This window comes from Canis aureus, chromosome 1, assembly GCF_053574225.1.
Source record: "Canis aureus isolate CA01 chromosome 1, VMU_Caureus_v.1.0, whole genome shotgun sequence".
NCBI classification, from domain to species: domain Eukaryota; kingdom Metazoa; phylum Chordata; class Mammalia; order Carnivora; family Canidae; genus Canis; species Canis aureus.
In genome coordinates, this window is record NC_135611.1 from 97,465,976 (window position 1) to 97,483,643 (window position 17,668).

Consider the following 17,668-nt stretch of genomic DNA (forward strand, 5'->3'; position numbering starts at 1 on the left):
TGCTCATGTAATGTCACTTCCACCCCCTTCTCAGCCAAAAGGGACCACAGAGACCCCCACCCCACTTTCCACCCCACTGATCACAGGGCCTTTGCACATGCTGTTCCTTCTGTCTGGGCTAAGTCCATATGCACACATCACCTAGATCCCTACAGCTGTCAGCACATGGGTTCCTGCACTCAGTGACTCCTCACACTGTAGTTACTGCTGACTTCTGTGACCACCTACCTGACTGGGATGCGATTTGGTTAGTCCAAGGGCGGGACCCACACCCAACACGTTTGTGACCACTAGCACAGCACCTGGCACATAGTAGACGTGCAAAACACGATGGGGGGTGGATCGCATCACAGCAATGCCCGGCCACTCCCCACTACCCCCAACGTCCCCAAAGTCCAGGCCCAACAGTGTCTGGGTGCCCATGGGACTTCCCGTCCACTCCATGAGGCGATGGAAGGAGAGCAGTTTCCCTTTCAGGATCCTGAGATTGGAACTTGACCTTGTCACACACAGTTCTCTCTGTCCCCCTGTCAGTCTGACATCATGCCGGCTCCTCAGACCCCAACCCGGAGCTGTGTCACAAGGACGCACTCCCCACCTCTCAGAGCGCTTCTGTTGGGTCCTGGGTCATGGCCTGTCCCCACGGGCATTTCCACACACGTGTGAGCACGGAGCGTTCCCTGACTTCTGGAAGGAACGTGAACTCCCTGGAACATTGCCTCTGGCAGCGGCAGCCTCGATCAGCCTTCCCCAGAGTCCTGAGTGGACTGTGAGCCCCCAGCCCCGCCCGCCGCTCCCCAGGAATCCCTGTGGAGACAGAGCCTTGAGGAAATGCAGCAAATGGAGGGTGTAAGGGGTGCAGAATGAGGTGACCTTGGGCAAGTGGGGCCTCCGGGGTCCCTGGCTCCTGTCTCGGGTCCCCTTGAGCTACGGGATGTGGACTCAGTGCTCTGAGGCCAGGGACAGAGTGGGGCTTTCAGCCGACACTTGCCAAATGTCCCCTGGGGGACCCGGCATCTGCCAAGGACGGGGGAGCTGGGATGGCCCTGCCCTTCTAGGAGCCACGTAGATGCTTCAGGGGCAGAGGGCCTATGAGCAGACACACTGCTAGGGACACACTGCTCCAGGCTGGAGGCCACATGATGGAGTGGAGGGGACTTCCAGGTCTGGCCCAGCAACTCCATCATTGCCAGACAGACGGGCACAAGGCCAAGCACAGGTATGGCTGGGAACACTGCCCCAGGATTGGGTCCTGCCTCTACCACCAAGGGATGCACCTCTGCCGACCGCTCGGCCCCAGAGGAGGGCACAGCTCTGTGTAGCCATCAGCAAAGCAGGGCCGCTCACAGGGAGACCACAGCCCCGGCTTGGCCATACGAAGCACAGGGTGGCAGGGGCAGAGCATCACAGCAACTGAGGACCCTGGTGACTCCATAGGTCCCTTGGCATGCCAGGAGGTGGCCCAGGGCACTTGGAACACAAGCAGCCCAGAGGAATCCCCACCTGCGGGCACCCCGCTGCCTCATTCACATTGGCTAGTTTGGGGCCCCCTTGACTAGCCCATGGATAAGGAAGGTCCATCAGGAATGCCAAAGTGAGATTTAGAGGAAACAGACATGCATCTAGAGGGCTGGGAACCCATAGGGACCATGCCAGGCTTGCTCTCTGCTCCACGGCACGGGCTGGAGAGGCAGGCTCAGGCCCCAGGCCCACCTGCCCCATGAGAGCCTGCGTCTGCAAGCCAGCAGATCCCAGGGATCCAGCAGGGCAGAGTTCCGGGGGGCCTCCGGCAGCTCTCAGCCCTGCTTCATGCTGCCAGCCCTCAGGAACTTTCCAGAACACCCCTGATGCGACTGGCCTGTCCACACTGCTTCCTGGAAGGGGTAGTGTCTACACCTCCTCCCAGGGCCCTTCACCCCTCTGCAGTCCCCACCCAGGACCCACTTCTGCCTTGGTCTAGGGCCTCCCCTCCCCCTCGCTCTGAACTGAGCTCGGGTCCTGGCGCCCAACGAGGGCCACAGTGCACGCTTCACAGGTACTTGCTAGCAGAAAGCCTTGCTCTGCCTATCGGGGGATAGAACCCCAGCAATAAGAGAGGGGATTGGACGGAAAAGCTAACGTTTTGCTTTAAGCTGAAACCACAATCATCATCAACAACCCTATAAAAAGTCAATTTATCACCCAATGTTGGATGCCCTGTTGCAAAAACTGGGAAACACACAAAGAAGGCAGAGACCCACATAGAATCCCTGGTGCTTAGAGCTCCCCAGTCAACCCCGGGACCAAGGGTGGAGGGCCCCACCTCACTGTCCTCCTCACCCCAGCTTCCACACCTAGGGAACCACGGGCTTCCCTATCGGCAGCCCTGGCTGCTGTCATGGCCACTTGGCCTTCTTGGCAGCAATGACCAAGGTTGTGATGATGAAGGAACTATGTCCCCGTCCATTGCAACAGGTGCATCACCGCTCACCCGGAGGCCTGGTGGAGGCGACCACTGACCACAGCATCCACATCCCTCTGCTATGACTGGCGACCCCGAGGCCAGGCCCTCCACCCTGGACCAGAGCTACTGGTGGACAAGTCAGACCCTTGACTCCCCGAGGGCAGGAGCTGGGCTGACCGACCTCAGAGCCCCACACTGCCCAGCCCAGTCCCTGACCTGGAAGGGGAGCTCCTGGCTCGTGTGCACAGGGACGGTACCACCTCTGCATCTGGCAGAGGGATTCCCAGGAAAGAAGTCTGAGTCATCCTTGAGAGAAAACAAATGCCAACGGAAGCTGCAGCGAGACCAGTGGGGCCTCTTCCATTCCTTCTAGAACGTTCCATGAGAGGCTAAGCAAAACGCCAGCTCACCTTGCCGAGACTTTAATCTGGCAACTCTAAAAGCACATGGCTGGCCTGCAGATGCATCCAGACCAGAACCTCCAGGAAACAGGCTGAGGTCCACGGGGCGCCTGTCCACGCCGTCCCCTCTTCCACAGCCCTCCTTGGGCTCCCCCTAAAGTCTGTACCGGCTATCCTGGGGGAGGTGGCCCGTGGAGGGCCAGCCAAGTAGCAGCCGGTGCCCGGTCTTGGAGTGTGGCAGGACGCTGGGACAAGGGTGAGCTGCCCTTGGGACCGCCACAGGCTGCTGCGGCACACTTTGTTCAGACGTAATAACAGCTATTAGGCTGCATAATTGACCCAAAGAGGGAAGTCATTGCAGCAAGAAACAAAGGGTGCTCAGTGCCGCCTGGCCGCCGACCAGCTGGCCCATGGGGCGCCCAGTGCCTCTTACGTGGGCAGCCACTTCCCTGGTCGCCGGGGGAGGGGTGCTCCCAGGCCTTCCCTGCCCCGTGGCCTGCAGCGCGTGGATGGTGTGCATGCACCCCCAGACCAGGCACAGCGACCGGGCCTGGGGCGAGTCACTGTGGAGTCCCCACGGAGTCCCTGATGGCGGTGGGCTCGTCCCTCGTTTCCTCAGCTCGGCCCACAGGTCCTGCCACAGCCTGTCACCCTTCGCTTGGTGCCCGGCCCCCTGCCAGAAGGATGGGAAATGCGGGCAGGTGTGCATCGTAAGTGCCAAGAGCGAAAGCAGGGAGCACCGCACACTGTGTCTCAGGGAGGCCAGAGTAACAAAGGGGAACTCGACACAAAGATGAAAATAAACCAGTGCAGGAGGTCCTGCCCGCGGAGAGCTACACCTGCAGCACCCCGAGGCCGCCCAGCCCCAGGCCACAGGCCGGCGGCCCCGAGTCACCCAGTGAGGCTGGCTCGGCTCTCATCCCCCCCTCTCGGCTGGCTTCTTGCCTCCCAACGACATCTGAGCCGTCCTCTTGCAGCACACGACTCACAGGATTTACTAGGTCTTATAAACAATTCCTGGCCCAGCTCTGAAGGGCAGGTGCCCCAGGCATCTCCCCGGGGATGCTGGAGTCCTCCATCAGCAGGACACTGGGGCGCCTCTGCGGCCTTGCGTTCCCAGGAGGGCCGAGGGGCGTGGCACGCTCTGGGGTCACAGTGAGGCGCACCCCATCGGAAGCACTTCCAATGAGAAGTGCTTTGCTCACCGAGGAGCGAAGGGTGTGAGGCCCGGGGACACCAGGAGCTTCTGGAGCAGTGTGAGGCCACCAGGCCCAGCCGGCCCGCTGCACAGCCAGCTGTCCTTCCAGCGGGGAGAGTCCATCAGGGGCACAGGAGTGGCCTTTTCACATTTCAACAAAACAAATATGGACGCAAATACTCATTTTGGTCCCCCTCTGGCTGATGATGACACGGCAGCTTTGGGAGGCGTGTGAAGAAATGCTCGGTGCCCTGGATGATAAGACACGGACATGCACAGAGCAGCTTCCCAGAGCCCCAACCCCCCGAAAAGCAGACCCCGTATGGTCAGAAGGCACAGATAGGAAAGGCAGGCCAGGGTGAGCCTTCTTGGGGGTGTCAGACTAACGGCCACACAGCACAACCCCCAGAGGGCAGGGGTCCTTTTGAGGAAGGGCAGCTGCCAGTCCCACGCATCCTAGAAGATCAGCATCGCCCCCATTCCAGGGTGGGGAGACGGAGCCAGCCGTTCCTGGGCTGGGCCACTGTACTGCCCTTCACACCTCCGCTGGTCAATGTCTGCAGTGACCCCACGACAAGTATCTGAGTGGGCTTCTCAGATGGAAGAGGAGCAGGGAGAGGCTGGGACTGGGATCCGTTGCTGGGTGGGCCCCAGGCAGGCGCGGGGAGTGGAGGTGCTCGTGCCAGAGATCTGCCTTCCAGCAGGTGCTCCCAGGGGCCCAGGTGGAGCAGACCACCAGCTACAGAGGTCTCCGGCCCTGCCCAGCCACCCTGCAGAGCTGCCCCTGCTCTCTGCAGCTCTGCTAGGGCAGTGAGGTCTTGCTGAGGCCAGGGCTTGTCAGCCAGGCCTCGCAGGCTCTGGAATCTGCTCTTGGCACCAGATGCTGGTCCAGGGCAAATAAGACAGGCTCCCCGAGAGCCCGGAGAGCTCAAGTTCTCCTTCACTAATTGCTAACCTGTGCAAGAGTGAGCACGAGAATGAAAGCCACCAACCTGCAGCTGGGAACAGAACATACTGTTCACCGGCTGTCCATCCATCATCTTACCTCGTATTCCAGAAGGCGCAATGTTCCCATAATATAATCGTTTAGTGGAAACCAAGCGTTCTGGTCATTACTTTTTCTGTACTAGCTGTTTATTTGGAGTAATTTGAAGCCCTGAAAAAAAATAATAAAGCAAGTGCTTTATTATTTAAGGGACAGAGACTGCCTGTAAGGGAAGGAGCTTTGTTTAATAGCTACCCTGTGGGAAAAGGCAGGCCTTTGGGACCCTTCAGCTTTGACACGGGACGGTCTCCTTGCATTTCTATGGGACAGAGGTCAGCCTCCATGGGAAGAAGCAGAAGCAAGAGAAAGGATGGCGAGCACTGGGGATTGTGTGCAGCTGACCTAGCTAACAGCTGGGGAGTCTAGCAAGACAGAGGTTGAGCCTCACAACAGATGACCATGGAAACACGTGTGCACCTGTGTGTGTGCATTGTGTGTGTACTTGTGCACACATGTACTGTGTGTGTTATATGTATTGTGCACACACGTGTGGGAGGTGTGCATGCATGGGTCCTGGGTGTTGCGTGCACACATATGCGCTTAGGTGTGTGCGTGGGTGTCAGAGGAAGCTCCTAATAGAACAAGTTGTTATGGGGTCACAGAAAGCTGGAATCCTATAACTAGGCTGTTGTAAGAGCCTCTTGGGTTCAATGGTTTGTTGAAGAGCAAAGGGGCCTCCAGCTCCTGCAGTCACTGAAGGGCCACCGACAGCCACCCCAGCTCCAGAGCCATGGTCACTTGTGCTCTGGTTCCCTCCGAGCCCCCGGGGACTGTGTGTGAGGTCACGTTCTTTCAGAAATGGGCAGTAACACTCAGAGAGGCACAGAGGTTCCTGAGGTCAGAGCTAGGAAGTGGCCAAGGGGCAGAAATTCAAAAGCAGCCCCACAGTCCCTCCCACCCAGAGTTCTAGCCCCATGCCTTGGAGGGGCAGAGGCCAAGACCAGCTCCTGTCCGGTCATGGGGCTCACACCCTGCCCCTTTCTCCATGGTCACCTCCACGGTCTCCAATCCGCAGGGAGTGGGGGGTCAGAGCCCCCTGCCACCAACGGTCAGCAGGAACTGGAGCAAAGTGGCCACAGTGTGTTGGATGCAAAAGGAAACTCCCATTGGAGGGGACTTCAGGATGACCTCCAGCCCCGTAGGGTGCCCTCAGGGCCCAGATGTGTCCCACAGGCCTGCAGGTGTCATGCTACTAGAGACTTGAGGGAGAGGAAGTCTCCAGGCCCCAGACCTCCCAATTCACACGAGACCCCGGAGATGGGCAGGTGCTCAGAGGCTCAGACGCCTGCTCTTCTCTGTTCCAGAGAGACCCTCCAGACCTGGAGGAAATAAGCAAGAATGACCCTGGGGTGCCCCGGTCTTCCTCCAGGGCACATTCCTCCACAGGCCCCGGGAGGCAGCTGATGTGGACCTCAGATTTACTCCCCCCACCCTCTGGTCCAAGCTGCAATGGCCAAGGCCTGGGCTTCTCCCTGCAGGTGGCCTGAGCCCAGGGGCTGCAGGGCCAAGGGAGGAGGTAGGACCTCAGACCACAGGAAGTACCCCATACCACAGTGGGGAGGGGGTCCTGGCAGGGGTGTGGGGGAGAAGGGGCCATCAGGGACAGGGCCCCACAGCAAGAGGGAGAGGGAAGAAATCTCTCTCCCCACACCCCTCCCTGGGCCAAATCCAAGGAGAAGCCCAGGCCATGCCCTCCCGGGAGCGTACCAGCCGCCCTGCAGACACAGACCTAGGTGGAGCCAGGAATGGGGAGCACAGCTGGGCCTTCGACCAGATTCCACATCCTAAAACTTAGCCTATTAATCAATACTTTTTTACTCAAACCTAAATCTTTGTATGAAACTGTATCATTTTCCCACCTGAAAGGGCAGACCCCGGCATGAGCAGAGAAGGCCAGATGCCCTTAGAAGCCCCTTCCTCGCTGGCACCAGTGCCCCCACCCTCACCCCCGCCCTGAGCTGGCGGGCTCCCCAGGGGTGCGGGTCGCTTGGACCTGGGGGTGGCCCCTCTGCCCAGTGTCACCACCGCCCCAGCCACAAGCCAGCTCACCGTTTGTCTGACAGATGCTCAGACTATGCAGATGTTTCAGATAAGGGATTTGTCTTTTGGAAATTTAAAACCATATGCTCCATTGGGGGGGGGGGGGTACCTGACGGGGACTGGGCCAGGAGTGGGGGCTCTGCTTCCTGGAACAGGGGCTGCTGGGAGGGCTGGAGCCGGGGAGGGGGGTGGCATAGCATTGGCCTGGTACACGGTCTGGTGCCCTGGGTCCTGGGTGTTGAGACCACGAGTGCCCTAACACTCAGCCACTGAGCACCCCCTGCACTAAGCTGGTGGGGTGTCCTCTGTGGGGTTTCTCTTGGTGGTTTCTAATGTCTGTGGACATCCCACGGGGAGGCCCTCCACCAGCAGCATCACAGACACCCTCAGCTTGTACTTCCCAGGGTCTCTCTTGCAAAGTGAGTTCTATAACCTCAATACAGCTGCAGGCGGCTCGCTGCCTCAACCTGGCTCTGAAATGTGCTGCAAACATCGCGCCCAGGACTACCCTCCCAGCTCCCGGGTCTACTGCGGGTCAGGGGCTCCAGCTAGCCGGCAGAGAGCCATAAGGCTACTCTGGGGGAGGCACGTGGGGAGCCAGAGCCCTGGATCTGAGCATCCCGGCCATGCCTTCCCTCCAATACCTGCTGTCAGGCCTGCCCAGGCCCTAGCCATCTAGGGCATGCTGGGGTGTACCCCTGCAGAGCCCACTGCCCATCCTTGAACCCTCACATACAGGCTGACCTTCACAGGTACTCGTCAACAGCTGGCCGCCACCCCCTCCCTGGAATGCACTGCTCCCCAGCTTCCCACAGAAGGGAGCCAAGACCCTCCCTCCCAGCTCAGAGGCTCGCCTCTGGCTCCCTCTCCAGTCCTCTGTCCCCCATGGAATTGGTGCTTCTGCCAGTGATGAAAAAACCTGTGTTGATCTTCCAGTTGTCCAGCACTTAGATTCCAATCCCAGACGGGTACTTGGCAAATGGGTTGGAGGCTGATGATGATCACGCCAACCAGCAGGACAAAGGGGCACACCCTGCGCCAGTCCCACAACACACACCACACGAGTGTCCCCGCCTGGGTGGCTCTGCTTCAACCTCTTTTGTTGAGCATTCAAGGTGCCATCCTTACTGAGCATGTCCCCGGGCATCGCATCAAGTCGAGATGTTTCAGGTGAAACCCTGTCCCTCTCTGTGAGGAACCCCCAGGCTCGCGGACAGATGTCCATAGTATGAAGGAGAGCCTTGCACGGGGGAGGAGGAGGCCTGTAAAGTAGGAGGGTCCCACCCCGGGGCCCTTGGAGCCGTGGCAATACTCAGTCTGGTTGTCCACAGAGCAAGGGAGATGCCAGTGGCACAGGCTGGTAACTGGCAGCCAGCGGTGTGGAAGGTGGGACGGAGGGAAGGTCAAGGTCGTAGATCTGGGAGGGCAGCTGCACAGAAGGTGTGGGGGAGAGAGACAGGGACGGGGAGAGAGACATTCTGCAGAAAGAGCAGGTCCAATCATAAGGAGGGGAGATGCTGCCTTCAGACAGCCTGGGAACCTCTCCCCCTGCCCTGTCCCTTCCTCCCTCTCTCTCCATTCAGCCCTAGATTTGCCCCTTGAACCTCTCCTGTCCCAAGAACTCCTGAGTGCAGCGCCCTGAATGGGGAAGCCCAGTGGTTGCTCTGGGAGGCACTTCGAGGCGAATTCAGAGCACAGCCCAGGGCAATGACAGTCCTGGGGCTGTGCCCTGAGCTCCACCTGCCTGAGTCAGGCTCCACTTTTAAAGCCCCAGGTCACTCCTACCTGCCTCAGGTCCCCCCAACCTCTGCATGCAAGCCCCTTCTCCAACAGGCTCCCACGTTGTCCTCTGGGCTGCAGTGTCCTGTGGGTGATGACAGTCACGGGCAGGATGAGGGTGCGGGCCTGCATCCCCTGCTCCGAAAGGGGCCTCTGGTCCCCATCTTTCTCCCACCACTGGGCTGCTGCTGCTGTTGAACGTGTGTGGGTGCTGCTGGTGGCCTGTGACCCGAGCAGGAGCCAGCAGGGGTCCCAGCCCAGACCCGAGCCCAGCTGCTGGACATGACATGCAACTCTGAGGATGGGATGCCCCAAGTCCTGGAATGGCCCATTGGGGTGGGGGGCGGGGTTGCTTCTCCATCAACATAACCAAGATTCAGGGCAAAGGACCAGACAGACCAGCTCTGCATGGCCAAGGCTCCTGGCTACAGCAAAGACGTGGAGTTTCGCCCTCCACCCCATGTGTCTCTGGCCCCTCAGCTGCACCTACGGGGGTAGTGTGGTTCCCCCCACCAAGTCTCTTGGGGCCCTTGTTGAGGCTGGCCTGGGGGCCAAATCAGCTAGCTCTCACCCTGGCCCCCGGGGGGCCTGAGCCTCAGCTCCGAGGCTGCCTGGAGGGACCCGAAACACCAAGGCTCCATTCGCTGGGCTTCCCCCTTATTGTCCTCGGGGGCCCCTATGGAACCAGAACACTCGAGATTTGCAGAAATCCCAGGGCAGAAACTGAATGCACAACAGTTTTCGGTGGGTCTTCCTGGATGATTAGACCTTCCTCCTGAATGATTCCCATCTGGGGAAGGTTGAATGTATGCAAATGCGGCCCGGGGCCACCGTCACAAAGACTGGGGATGGCCCATCAGACCCAGACCCCGCCAAAGAGCTGAATCAATTCCACCCCTTTGCCGCATGACCGCGGGGCTCGTGACTTCATTCCAAGGCCAACCTAGAAGCCTGAAAAAAAAAATGAATCATGAAACCCAGCTGCGAATCCCACCTCCCCTTGAGGTGAGGAAGTAAAACCACATCAACTGCGTGGTTGGAGATAAAAAAATGGCCAGTGGTTGTAGGATCAGAGCCTGCTTCAGTGGAAGAAAAGAAACCAAAAAAGCTTCTACATCATATTGACGATGTTGCCCTAACTGACTTTCTCTCGAGGCCTTGACTTGCAGACCACAGTCGACTTTCCCGTTTGTCACTGACCTGCTGTCCCCGCAAGCAGAGGCCAGAGAGACAGACCTGTGTGTCTACTCTGAGGAACAGGAAACCACAAGCAATAGTAAGAAAAAGCTTGGCTTTCACCAAAAGACTGCATTTCCAGACAATCAGCCCGGGCTCCAAAGGTCATGGGCAGGTAGGACCCTTGTGGCTTCAACCATGTGCTCCCAGCCGCTTTCTTCTTGCTGGAGGACTCTGAGGTGCCGCCATGGGGCACATCAGCTGGGCCTGGGACAGACCGGCCCCTGTGGGGGCAGGCGTGCAGGGCCACGCGGCCCTTGGCCAGCCTTGAGCACGCGGGTCTCCTGGGCACTGGAACATGGCTGGGGCCTCCCAATAGCTGACCTGCAACAGCCCTTCATTTGCCTCGGGCCGGTTTCCCATCTGCAGAATGAGGAATAAACATGAACTAGACTTCCCACACTGAGAATGTGTAACTCAGAGGCACTTGAAGATTTCCTGTAAGGAGAGAGGATGGGGTAAAAACCAAATGTCAACGGTCCTCCGGTGTTGACTCCCCTGGAGAAGGTAAGGGACAGCGAGGGGGCCAGAACTGGCTCTCAGCTCAGGACTTCTTGCATCCTGCGGTATACAGTTGACCCTGAATGATGCAGGGATTGGGGGCACCCACCCTCTGCACCTGCATCAAAAATCCATGTGTAACTCTTTACCCCCGAAACGCAAAGAGCCTACTTCGGACAGAAGATAACAATGATTGATTTACAAGTATTTTGCATGTTACCTGTACTATTTGCTATATTTTTACGATAGAGGAAGCTGGAGAAAAGAAAACATCGTTAGGAAAATCATAACAAAGAGAAAATATATTTGCAGGACTGTCCTGTATTTACCCGAAAAGATCCTCATAGAAGCGGACCCAGGCCGCTCAAGCCCTCGTTGTAAAAGGGTCAACGGTACTAGGAAATTATATTCAGTCTTTGTTTCCTAATTCCTGGCACAGAGCTTGTAGGATCCCTCTTGGCAGGAGTGAGCAGAGCTTCCTCTGTTACCCATAACTGACCCCGTTAGGCCACACCTGAATTGAGGAGGAAGATGCGGCTGTTGGAGGACCCTTCACAGCTTTGGGACTTTGGGACGGGGCCTGTCACCAGAAAGACCAAGCTGTGACTAGCAAGTTGGAACATTCAGCCCCACTTTTACCTCCAGGGAGAGGAGAGGAGCTGGAGATTGAGCTCCAGCACCAACGGCCAATGATTCATTCAGTCCATTCCCTCGCTGTGTTTGCAGAGCTGGTGGGATGGTGAGTGCACCCAGGTGTCAGGAGGGTGGGGTGCCCAAGGGGAGCCCAAGGGGCCATGGGTCTCCATGCCCCCCTGTGCTGTGGATCTCTTTCACTGGCTATTCTGGAGTTGTATCCTTCATGATAAGCTGGTAATTTATTACATAAACTGTTTTTCCTGGGCTCTGTAAATCGATCCAGCCAATTATCAAACCTGGGAGGCATCGTGGGAACCCCCGAATTTGTACTTGGCCAGGCAGAGATGGGGGTAGTCTGGGCACTCTGTTTGTGGCTGGTGTCCAAAGTGGGGAAAGTTGTCACCTGTCAGTTCTGATGCTATGACCTCTGGGTGGTCAGAAGTGAATTGAATTGTCGGACACCCTGTTGGCATCAGATATTTGGAGAACTGGTGTGAAAAACACCAAACGTTTGGTGTCAGGGGAGAGGGGTGGGGGGAAGGCTGGCTTCCTCTTCTGCGACCAATCAGAGAAAACCCTCTGCTTCACGGGAATTAGGCTCGGCCCACGCAGAGCATCTCCCTGTTTTGGGGTCAACTGATTAGCAACCTTGATTGCATCTGCAAAATCTGCAACCTTGATTGCATCTGCAGAATCCCTTAATCCCATCCTCGGGGGAGTGACCTCAGAGGGTGGAGGTCAGGGGACCAAGGTGGAATCCCGCCTTCCACCTGGGAGGAACCTGCACGGGGGCAGGACATGCTGGACATGCCAGCTTCTGGGAAGCCGCAGAGGGGCACAGCACACGCCAGCTTCCTCCTCAGCCGGGCTTCCAGGTGAGATGCCCAGTGGTGGGCTGGCCCTGCTCAGAGGCAGCCGCCTGTCCCGGGTCAGGATGGGGAGGGACACAGGGCGTCCCAGGTCCTCCTGAGAGAGTTACAGAATTCCTGCCAATATAAAGCTGCTCCGCTCAGAGAGTGTTTTGTGAGGCCCTCTCGCTCCCCAACAGAGAGCAACTCTTTCTGTGATCTTCTCCGATTTGCAGCCTGACAGAGTTAGCCTGTTTTCTGCTGGAGCAAGAGTCCAGGTGGAAAGAACCCCGGCATGAGTCTGTGCCCCACACAGTAAGCACCAGCTGAATGCATGAGGGAATGAATCAACAGCCCGTCTCCCCACCCAGCAGCTGAGAGCACTGCCTTCCTCCCCACCATGAGGAAGGGCCTGCTCACAGGCCTCTGAAGGCCTTCCCTTTCAGGTCCTGCTCACATGCCTCAGAAGATCTTTGCCGCCTTTTGGGCTGAGCGGTGCAACCCTGGAGGTGCTTCTAGCAGCTTCCAGCAGTTTCTGGCAGCTTCTAGCATGTACCTCCTCCCAGAATCCAATCCTGGCCCTTTGCCGATGCCGCCAGGCATGCCCACCTCTCTACCTGGAAGAGAGGTCTTCAGGGGATCTTTGAATATACCTCACTTCTCAGAAGTGAAATTCTCTACCAATTATTTTCTAGAAAGCTTGAGCTAGACCAGGAAACAGGACTGCTTACAAAGACCAAGGGTAACTCTGCCCTCAAAGAGAAATTGAAGGCATGTAGCTATCACCAGCAGGACTTGGGCGCCGTGGGGAATCATGTCCCACTGCCCTCCCCACCCCTATCCCCAACCTCCCAACCCCCTCCCCCATGCCTCCCAATCAACTGAAGCCAAAGTCTCTCCGCAGTGGCTGGGGAGGAATAATTCTCTTTGACCTTTGGGGGAGGGAGGATACACCCAAATGAAGACAGGAGCTCAGAGCTCAGAAGACCCAACATCTAAGCTCAAGAACTTTTTATTTTTTTTTATTTTTTTATTTTTAAATTTTTTTATTGGAGTTCAATTTGCCAACATATAGCATAACACCCAGTGGAACTTTTTAAAAATCAAAAACGCATATCTGCCCCCTTCATGGACCCCACAGTGTCACTCTATCTGCCAACCTGTTTGCTCCCCCTGAAAATTTCTTTTTATCACCTTTGCCTCAAGTGGCTTTCTGCAAGCAACAGGAGCAGTGATGTTCCCTGTGCTGCTTCTCCTAACAGTTTCATAAAACACAGAACCCACAGGACCGCAGGCTGTAAATGCTCGAGAGCCTCACAGATGTATTCAGCCTCAGTCCCACCAGGGAAAGGATGGAGGCCTCGGCTGGAGAGATTGGCCTTCCAGGGGAAAGAAGGTGCCGTGCCTGGATACCTTGCTTCAGGGTGCATGCGGCTGCAGTGTGAAAAGACCCCAGTCCCGGAGGCTGCTGAGGGACATGGGGATACGCAACAAGACGCCAAGGAGAGAAGCGGCAGCACAAGCAGGGAGACACCAGCTTAGAAAGTGCTGTGTGGGTTTGTGTACGATGGGTTGTGTACCCCTCAGAGGTATGGGGATGGCCCATGCCCGTCCTTCTACCTCTTTCTTTCATTCTTCTTCCTTTTGTTTTTTTTTTTTTTTTGGTATTTTACATTTTTCCTACGATGAACACACAAAACTTTTATCGACTTACAAATTATCTTGTGAAAGTAGGCTTCCTTGCAAAGTCAGCATGCTGGGACTGGCTGTGGGTCCCAGTAGGTCAAATGCAGGGCCCTGAAACCAGATGCCCGGGGCCTAAATCCACCGGTCCACTTTGAGCTCTGTGATCTGTAGCAAATGCCTTCATTAACCTTTAAGGAGTGTTGTCATTAATATCCATCTAGCACTTTTCTAGACACAGGGCATTGTGTCCAACGGTCCATATGGATCACTTCACCATGCGTGTGATAATTAGCTTATCTATGCCTTGCCACTGAGGGCTATTGGAAGCATGAAGGCAATAATGTGTCTAAAAGCACTGTGCATTTTATTACCTGTCCTCTGGAGTATTTTATTTTAATTGCATAAAATCCCTTTCATGGAAGAAACAAACAAACAAACAAACAAACCAGCAGCTTTGGGGCTGGCACTGTGTCCAAGCATGCATTTTTTTTGCTGGCAAATTCTCCTAGCCCCTGGGCTTCCAACAGGTGCCCTTGCTGTAGATTCTAATCCAAGAAAGCCACATTTCTTAGGAGCTGCCAGCTGAATGTCCTACAGGGGTCAGTAGGCCAGCAGGAGGGTCCGCCTGCCTGCACTGCCCTGTTCTGCTAAATTTATTCATTGAAGGGTACATTCTAAAGTGATCATGCCCCATTTGTGTTCACTATAGCGTGCTGTGGCAAATGGCCGTTTGCCAGGATGCAGACTGGTGTGGCCCCCCACCCCGTGGGACCCCACCCTGAGGAGGAAGTCCTCAAGCCTCTGAGAAGCAAACAGGTAAGATATTAATGAAACCAGGCGCACAACCACAGCTGAATTCTTTCCTTGGGCCTCCTCCTCATGAAGGGGAAAACGTCGTGAAGGGTTGATAAATGTGAAACAGGATGCTTTCATTCTGGGAAGAAAAATTAAGCTCCCACAGTCCTGTGTTCCTGTGAACGCTTCCGGGATTTGGAGAGAGTTTAAAAAGTGGAGCCAACAGGGTGAATCAGCCACCTGGGGCTGCTGGTAAATCAGTAGAACTTTCTTCTTAGAAAAAACAACACAGCACCTCCTCCCTTGCCCAGAAGGCTCCCTGGACTGCCCGGCAGCCTGCTAAGGGCACGCCAGCCCCCCTGCGAATTCCCCTGGGGGCCGGGGTTCCGGTCAAGCACCGAGGCGGGGTCCAGACGAGCTGGCCTAATTAAAAAAAAAAAAATTTGATTCACTCAGGACATCTTCCCCCTAAATGTTTCTCAAGAAAGGCTTTGTGGGAAAGATGTAAATTCTGTCGCTTCCGTGGGAAGTCTGCGAACGGGCTGTGAACCGCGCAGGGTCCTCCTCCCTGGGCCGTGGGCAGAGGACACTCAGAATCGCGGGCAGCAGAGGCTGGCTTCGCTCACAATTGCTCACCCCTTTTGTGTGGACGCCGTCTTCCCATTTTTGCTCAGATCTCTGAAGGTTCTAACAGAGCCGTGACAAAATGATGACTCATACTTAAATCCAGTCATCATGTCACACATGATATTAATACCGCCGTGACACTGCCGTCAGCGCCCGCCTTTCAGAGGAAAAGGTTCCTGAGAGCCAGCCACCACCATCCCCTGGGACCACAAAGGGCAGCGCTGCAGAAGGCAGGACCCATTGTGAAGGGGGGCGCCGCCTGCATCCTGCAAGCTGTTCTGATAAGCAGCTGTCGGGAGGGAGGGGGCTGCGGGCCGGGGAGGGGGAGGGGGAGGGGGGGGGAGGCAGAGGCGGCTGTTATCGGGCTGGAGGGCCAGCCTTGAGCTCCTGCGCTGATGTCTTATCGCAAGCGTGCTCCTGTCTTGCAAGTTCAAAAGTCTCTCCCTAAAAAGAGAACTGGGGGCAGGGCTCAAGTTCTCGCCAGCGTCCCCTCCCCCACTCCGCGCGCACTCAGCCCCGCGGGAGGACGGAGTAGGTGCCCGCCGGGTCACCCCGCCGGGCCTTCCGGGACCGCCTGGGGCCCTGCACACCGCCTCCCCTCGGACAGGGACCCTCCACCCTCAAGAAAGAGAAGAAGTCTGTTTCACTTAGTTTATTGTTTAAAAAACAAAACTCCAAAGCTGCAGCAGCAGAATCCTTTAGAAACCGGAGCATCGCCCCGTCCGCTTGGTGCAGCGGTGCAGGCCGCTCAGTGGGTCAGAGCTCCTGTAACTGTCCGAGTCCAGAGTCCGGAGTCCAGGCCTCGCCTGCCTGGCCTCTCCCCTCCTTCCTGCGCAGAGCGCAGGCTGCTGAGTCACGCCCGCCCGGCCGGTCCGGCCTTCCCGGCCCGGGGCCCACGGCCCGCCTCCGGCCTTCCCGGGCAGGCCGCCGCCGCCCACACTCGCGGAGTCCACACTCGCGGAGTCCCGGGCTGGGGGCCAGCCCGCCCTCGCGCCCCCGCGCCCCCGCCGCCGGGCCCCTCCTGCAGGGGCCGCCCTCCTCGCCGCTCTCCGCGCAGCACTGCGGGCCCGCGCGCTCCGAGGGCGCATCCACAGAGCCAGCCGCGCGCTAGGCGCCCCGGTGTCACCACGTCGTCGATCAGACCAAGGCCCCCTCCGCGCTGTCACTCGGGGAGGGTGATACTGGGCACCCAGTCGTTGACGCTGCGGCTCTCCTCGCAGAACACGCTGAGCTTCTCCAAGGCGGGGTCCTTCCACGCGTCCTCATTGGGGTTCTGCGGGGAGGGCGCAGAGGTCAGCCTGGCCGGCCGCTGGCCGCTGGCGCGGCGCGGCGGGGCGGGCGGCGCTGGGGCGAGGCCACACTCACCGAGATGAGGATGCAGTGCAGGTCCCCCGGGGCGGCCGCCTCGTCGCCCGCGCCCACGATCGCCGCCAGCCTCTGCACGTCGCCCACGCGCACGATGTCTATGTCGTTCTCGCAGCAGAACGCCTGGATCAGGGTGAAGTGGATCTGAAGCGCGATGTCGCCCTCGTCCTCCGCGTCGGCGGCCAGCACGCAGAAGGTCACGTTGTCGGGGTCCCTGCGCGGGCGGGGGGGGCGGTGAGGGCAGGGCGGCGAGCCCGGGGCGCCCCCGCCGCCGCCGCCGCCCCCGGTCACCCCACCGGGGCCGCGTCCACACTCACACATTCAGGACTTTGGCGGACTCATAGACGCCGGCGGTGAGGCAGCCCTGGCGCTGCGCGGACAGCAGCAGCTCGTGGAGTGCTTTCCCGGCGCCCTGCATCCTGCGGACGAGCCAGCGCCGTGAGCGCGCGGGGAGCGGCCAGGGATCCCCAGCCCCTGCGGCGACCCGGCCCCGGGGACGCACCCCCGTCCGTGCCCCAGCCCCCGCCCAGCGAGCTCCCCATCCCGGCGGGCCCCCGCGGCGGCCGCCCGACCCGCTGCAGCCCGCACGGGCACAGGCGCCCCGCGCGCCGAGACGTCCTGCGCCCCGCGCCGACCCACCTGGCGGTGCTCTCGGGGACCGTGTCTTGGCCTCGGATCTCCTCCAGAGTCATGGTGCGGTCGGGAACAGCTAGTATCCACGCAAGGAGCGAGCGGCGCGGACGCGGGAGAGGCGGGAGGCCGAGGAGCGGGGAGCGCACGGCTGGCGAGTGCGCCCCGGCGCGCCGCGCCCCCTTATATAGGCCGAGCCCGGGCGCCGCCAGCTGGCCCGAGGCTGCGCGCCCATTGGCCGGCGCCCGCTTTCTGATGCAAATGAGGCGGCCGCCGCGGCTCGTGCCAGAAGGCCACGTGGGGAGGGGTGCGGGGGATGACAATGCCTCAAATCTGCCGCTTTTGTCGGCGTGTTACCAGGCAGACGGGAGCCTGCAGATTTCACTCGCCTTTTTGTTGTTTCAAGTCCTTAAAAGGAAAAAGTTAAAAAAAAAAAAC

At 58.4% G+C, this 17,668-nt stretch overlaps 1 protein-coding gene and 1 long non-coding RNA gene across 2 annotated transcripts; one reads left to right on the plus strand and one right to left on the minus strand.

The window, feature by feature from the left end:
* Nucleotides 1–699: 699 nt before the first annotated feature.
* Nucleotides 700–5,244, plus strand: LOC144321011 (uncharacterized). Its single transcript, XR_013386703.1, has 2 exons — nt 700–1,219; nt 2,455–5,244. It is a non-coding gene; the product is annotated as an uncharacterized LOC144321011 (long non-coding RNA).
* Nucleotides 5,245–15,872: 10,628 nt separating this feature from the next.
* Nucleotides 15,873–17,406, minus strand: GADD45G (growth arrest and DNA damage inducible gamma). Its single transcript, XM_077910310.1, has 4 exons — nt 17,240–17,406; nt 16,918–17,019; nt 16,601–16,814; nt 15,873–16,508 (listed from the first exon to the last, which is right to left on the minus strand). Exons 1-4 carry the CDS (start codon nt 17,290–17,292, stop codon nt 16,398–16,400), a joined length of 480 nt encoding a protein of 159 aa, XP_077766436.1. The 5' UTR covers nt 17,293–17,406; the 3' UTR covers nt 15,873–16,397.
* Nucleotides 17,407–17,668: the final 262 nt, after the last annotated feature.

Bases quoted from the DNA above. Each gene is read 5' to 3' on its own strand.
- GADD45G (XM_077910310.1), bottom strand. From the start codon at position 17,292: ATGACTCTGGAGGAGATCCGAGGCCAAGACACGGTCCCCGAGAGCACC. The intron at 17,020-17,239 runs GTGGGTCGGCGC...GCTCGTCCGCAG, and splicing joins GTCCCCGAGAGCACCGCCAG to GATGCAGGGCGCCGGGAAAG. The intron at 16,509-16,600 runs GTGAGTGTGGCC...CCCTCCCCGCAG, and splicing joins TGCACTGCATCCTCATCTCG to AACCCCAATGAGGACGCGTG.